We start from the raw sequence: 4,722 nt of genomic DNA on the forward strand, positions 1-4,722 counted from the left end.
ATACATGCCGATTCCTGATGAAAGACTACCACTCTGTCCTGAATTTTACAAAAGGATTTTCAACAATTCCAATGAATTTCAATATGTAGGAACCTTTAATGCAAACTCCTGTATAGCTTCTTTTATCACAGGCCTACTTTCTCAAGTCTGCAGATAGTTAATTCTTCCTCTGTATGCCTGGAAGCTAAGTGGGCCAAAAGGATTTTACACTAATTGCAGCCTAAGTGTGGAAAAACACTCATTCAAAACCAAGTGGGTTTTGTCTAATTTTAATATATATTCAAAATAAATTTTATCACTGAAAAATTAAATTCTCTCATAAATTTGTTCTTACTTCAATACTGAACAAGTATGAGGGATTTATATTCCATTTAGTATGCCATTCTTTAAGAACACATATTGCAGATCTAAAGAAGATATTTGAAAGAAGAACAGAACTTATTCCCAAATGACCAAGAGAACGGGCTACAGGACACAGGAACACCTGGCTATTCTATTCCCCATTGACACGATGACTGTAGCTCTAAGCGTTTCACTTGGCCATCTCTCAGGAATACTTTGAGGATTAATTATTTGGGACACAATTAAGTACTAAGAAACAAACAAAAGGTCTTGCTCTCCCCTCCTCTCTAATGCAGGCATGCCATGAAGTAAGATAAAATTAAATTGACTGATAAACTCATGTAACTTTCTCTGTACCGTGTTCACCTTAAAGGGTTCATCTTCAGCACCAGCTGTGCTGAATTTCTGAACATCACCATCAGACGTCTTCCAACGATGTGTTTTTTTACTAGGAAGAGAAAAATATCCACATGAAAACCCACTATGCACTGAGAAAGAATGACCTTCAACCATAAAAACAACAAAATCTTAGGGTTTGGGGAACATTTTGTATTGCTGTGTCATTTAGTTTGGGTCTCCTAAATCAACTACATAAAAAGCTGCAAATGGCATATAAAGGGAACAGAATCTTTATCCCGCCACAGCAACCCTTGTGACAATTAGAAATCCATTACTGACTGACCACTGGGATAGCCACATTGTTCTGAAGAGAAACTTTGAAACAGAAACAAAATTATCATTGATGATATTTTAGCAAGAAAGGAGAAGTCTTTACTGGTGGCGGGGAGCTCTCATACAAGCTCTGTTACTGTCTTGCTAGTTCATTCAAACGGGAACTACTTCAGATTTAAATCAAATTTGATTTAACAAATGAGAAACATACTAAAATGGTGTTAAAAGATTTTTTTAAAATTCATTTTCTTTGTTACATATAGTTTAACTGGCTTTTACCTGTGTTTTGACTTTTTAACTTTAAAGACACCAGCATTTAGAGGACTAATTAATGCCTCAGAGATATTTTAAAATCTTTTAATTTGAAAAAAAAATAAAAATTCAGTGAGTACTTTAATCAATGTGCTGCTTGCAAAAGGCAAACCCTAATTTTTCCTCCCATTTCTTTTCTGCATTCCCCAATCTTACTTACTCTTTTGGTTTCTCATCTGGGAAATTTTAAGTAAAAGCATCTGTTTAATAAGCAACTAGGGAAACCTGACACACAGAACACATTTTTCCCATTTAATCTAAAAATCTAAGGATTAAATTAAATGCTGGCAATTGTATTTTTCACCAGACCTTTTTTCTGTACTTTTCCTTTGTGGAGATGAAACGTGATCAAGCGACTCATTTGGTGAATGTTCCTCTCCGTAAGCATCCACAGCAGTACTGTGCAAAGGGTGATCTATAAAGAACAGAAAATAAGCCGTACGAAAGTTGTTCCCATCTCTCCAGGCAAAGAGCATGGATGTACTAGCGCTGCCTGCCGTTCAGCAGTTAGTGAGCATTTTTGTCATTTGCTCACTCATACAAAGGAGGTCTCGTTAAAAGTTTTGTTTGAGGATTAGGAAAAATATACATAGTGAAAACCTTCGCAGTTTCTATACTCATCCACCAGCTATTCCTTTACAAACTGAAGCCAAAGGTGCGTAAAAGCTCAGTATCTATGTATGGCATACAGCAAGCAAAACATTTTTTACAGTTTATTTAAAATTTCTCTTTACTACAGCATACATCAATCTTCTATACATTTAAACAACTACCTTCTAAATTCTACCTTTTTTTTTTTAACATAGATTTTTTTAGCTGCTTTATTGGACGCTATAAGACGACAGTTACAGCTGCTACAGAAACTCTGTAAACATAGAATTCTTGAAGGTAGCTACCAGAAGAGATTAAAACTCTGAGAACCTTAAAGTTTTAGCCTGCCCTCCATAGTGCGTATATATATTTCGTATATGTTCCAGTATTCATTCCTGCCTTCTTTTTGCATGCACATTGCCACAAAAATTAATGTTAGCTCACATTAGTGTTAGAGGGCATCCTTTTTATCATTTTTAACACATACCACAGAAGTGAGGAAAAGAAGTGCTTTTAATTTTGCAGACTTTCCCTTATGACAACCCTTTTGCTATACTGTTCTTTATAGTTCATCATCAATGCTGTTTCTAGTAGTTACACGTATATTTCCGCAATTTTCTTAGAGTAACAAATACTACAGCTGAGAAACAGCTCTTGGCATTCTCTCTACAACTTCTAATTACAGTTTTTCGAAGATTTTTCTTACCGACATCGACACGTAAGAGCTACATATATTTAATAACAGAGAACTTCACACAGGAGCACGCATTCCCACCTAAATTGATTCTCTTCCAGTATACTGAGGCCTCGTTGCACAAGTCCCACATGGAGCATGGAAGCGGTTTTAATGCTTCACCAAAAATAGTATGTCTTTATGATGTTACTTTTAAAGTAGAACGACATCCCTGTGAACACCTAAGCTTGCTGCCACGCACACTCTCACAATAGCAAAAAAATCCACTTCAGAGTTTCTGTAATTTAATAGAGAGTAACTTAAGATCTTGAACTTTCCTTTTGAAACGTAAACTCTTACACAAGTGCAATGTTATATTGTGTGCGATTCTACCATTCAGACTATAAAACTTGGAATAGCCAGTATTTTTCTATCAACTTCTACTTGCACATATTGCATTATTCTTGCTACTTCCTAAACAGAAAATAACACCGCTCTCACAAAACCCCTCTGTCTCTCCTGCCTGTAATTTTCTCTAGCAAAACCCCAGTACCTTCTCCTAAGTAAGCCCTCAAACATTTTGCCCGTATGGTTTGTTCATGAAAATCATATGTTAAATGACACCGAATTTAGTACTAACCGAATGAATCGTCAAGCTCCTCAAGTTGATTTGCTTCTGCTACCTTCAATATCCTTGAGACGTCTGGTTCCTCAGGTGGAAGCAATTTCCAATGAGGACGGGAGTTGGCTTTGTGTTCCTGGATGGGTATGAAATTAATAGCTAGCTCATCCAGCTTTTTCAGCGTAAAACAGGTTAAATATGGCAATGAATTTCAAGAACGTTTGATTAGAAATACATTTGACCTGGACCATATGGACTACTGAGCTACGATATAAAGTATTTGAAGCATGTGGGTTTTCCTCAGGCTATCTTTTTTTTTCTTTTGTTCTACGAGAAACGATGGTATAAAACCAGTATATTCTGCTATTCATTGACCTGGACCATATGGACTACTGAGCTATGATATAAAGTATTTGAAGCATGTGTGTTTTCCTCAGGCTATCTTTTTTTTCTTTTGTTCTAAGAGAACGATGGTATAAAACCAGTATATTCTGCTATTCGATACTATACTGTCGCATCAGCTTTGTCTTATTTCATAAAACTAACAGTATAAGCTTAGAAATCTTGTAACAGCCTAACATCTGTTTTCTACCATCTGCAGCCTTTTTCTTTTCAGGCATTAAAATATTTCTCCCTTCATCTCTGTATTGCATGAACGTCCATCCTTGTCCAATTTAATGATTTGCACTTTAAAAAAAATAAAAAGCTACAGGTAACTTCTTATAAAAGGTGGAATCTATAAGTCAAGTATTACATAAACACTTTTGTGAAGCAGAAGGGTAGGGGAGAACGGCAGTGGCCACAGCACTAGCCATGCAACACTCATAAACGTGTCATTCGCACCCCAAGTATGGGAGCAAATTTCCTCACTCGTTTGCATGCACGCAGGGAAAGGGAGCTACAAGAAGAAAACCCCAACTTCCCAAGCTTTTAGTTTTACTAGCGCTCCACAGCGCCTCACAATTTCTGCTACGGTACTGAACGTAGGCAGATCAACTATTTCCTCTTTAAGCCGTCCTCTTTAGTTTTATAAGGCCGTTTTTCAAATTTTTGCCTGGTTGAACGTCAATAGCCCGTTTTACCTAATGACGTACTACTCCTAGAAGACAAAAAACCACACCCCCACCCACCCCAAATCCGCACCTGCAGGGACTGCACAGCACCGCTCCCAGCAACGCCCCGCCTTGGCACCTGCGCCAACACCGAAAGCATGGCAAAACAAACCCTGGCTGGTTTAATTCTGCTCAAACCAGCGAAACTGACCTTTAATTTATTTCCCGAGGGACGCCTCTTCGTTTGCTTCTTCGAGGACATTCCGCTACGCGGCATATGCCGCTAAACGTCCGCCGGAGGACAAAGTCACCGAGCGCGCCCGCTGCACATCTGCTTTCTCTGCCTCAGCGCCTGGGGGAGAGCGGGAAATCCTCGTTAATTCACGGTACCGCGCGTAACGCGCCCTAAAAGCGGCAAAGCTCGCCGGACTGGGCCGGCCCCAGGCCTGACGCAGCGG

At 38.6% G+C, this 4,722-nt stretch overlaps 1 protein-coding gene across 2 annotated transcripts in view; it reads right to left on the reverse strand.

Annotated features, from left to right (window-relative positions):
* The window catches only part of CENPU (centromere protein U), an 11,837-nt gene extending 7,121 nt beyond the window's left edge, over positions 1-4,716 (reverse strand). Inside the window, exons 1-4 of one of the 2 annotated variants that reach the window (XM_009642360.2) lie at positions 4,476-4,716; positions 3,231-3,348; positions 1,636-1,741; positions 700-790 (exon numbers count right to left, since the gene is read on the reverse strand). In XM_009642360.2, the coding sequence (XP_009640655.2) occupies positions 700-790; positions 1,636-1,741; positions 3,231-3,348; positions 4,476-4,541 (381 nt within the window). In that variant the 5' untranslated portion in view covers positions 4,542-4,716. The remainder of the gene's footprint in view (positions 1-699; positions 791-1,635; positions 1,742-3,230; positions 3,349-4,475) is intronic. The other variant, XM_035897779.1, reaches the window with a different exon arrangement.
* Between the last annotated feature and the right edge of the window lie 6 nt (positions 4,717-4,722).

This window comes from Egretta garzetta, unplaced genomic scaffold, assembly GCF_000687185.1.
Source record: "Egretta garzetta isolate BGI_Z169 unplaced genomic scaffold, ASM68718v1 scaffold46, whole genome shotgun sequence".
Taxonomy (NCBI): domain Eukaryota; kingdom Metazoa; phylum Chordata; class Aves; order Pelecaniformes; family Ardeidae; genus Egretta; species Egretta garzetta.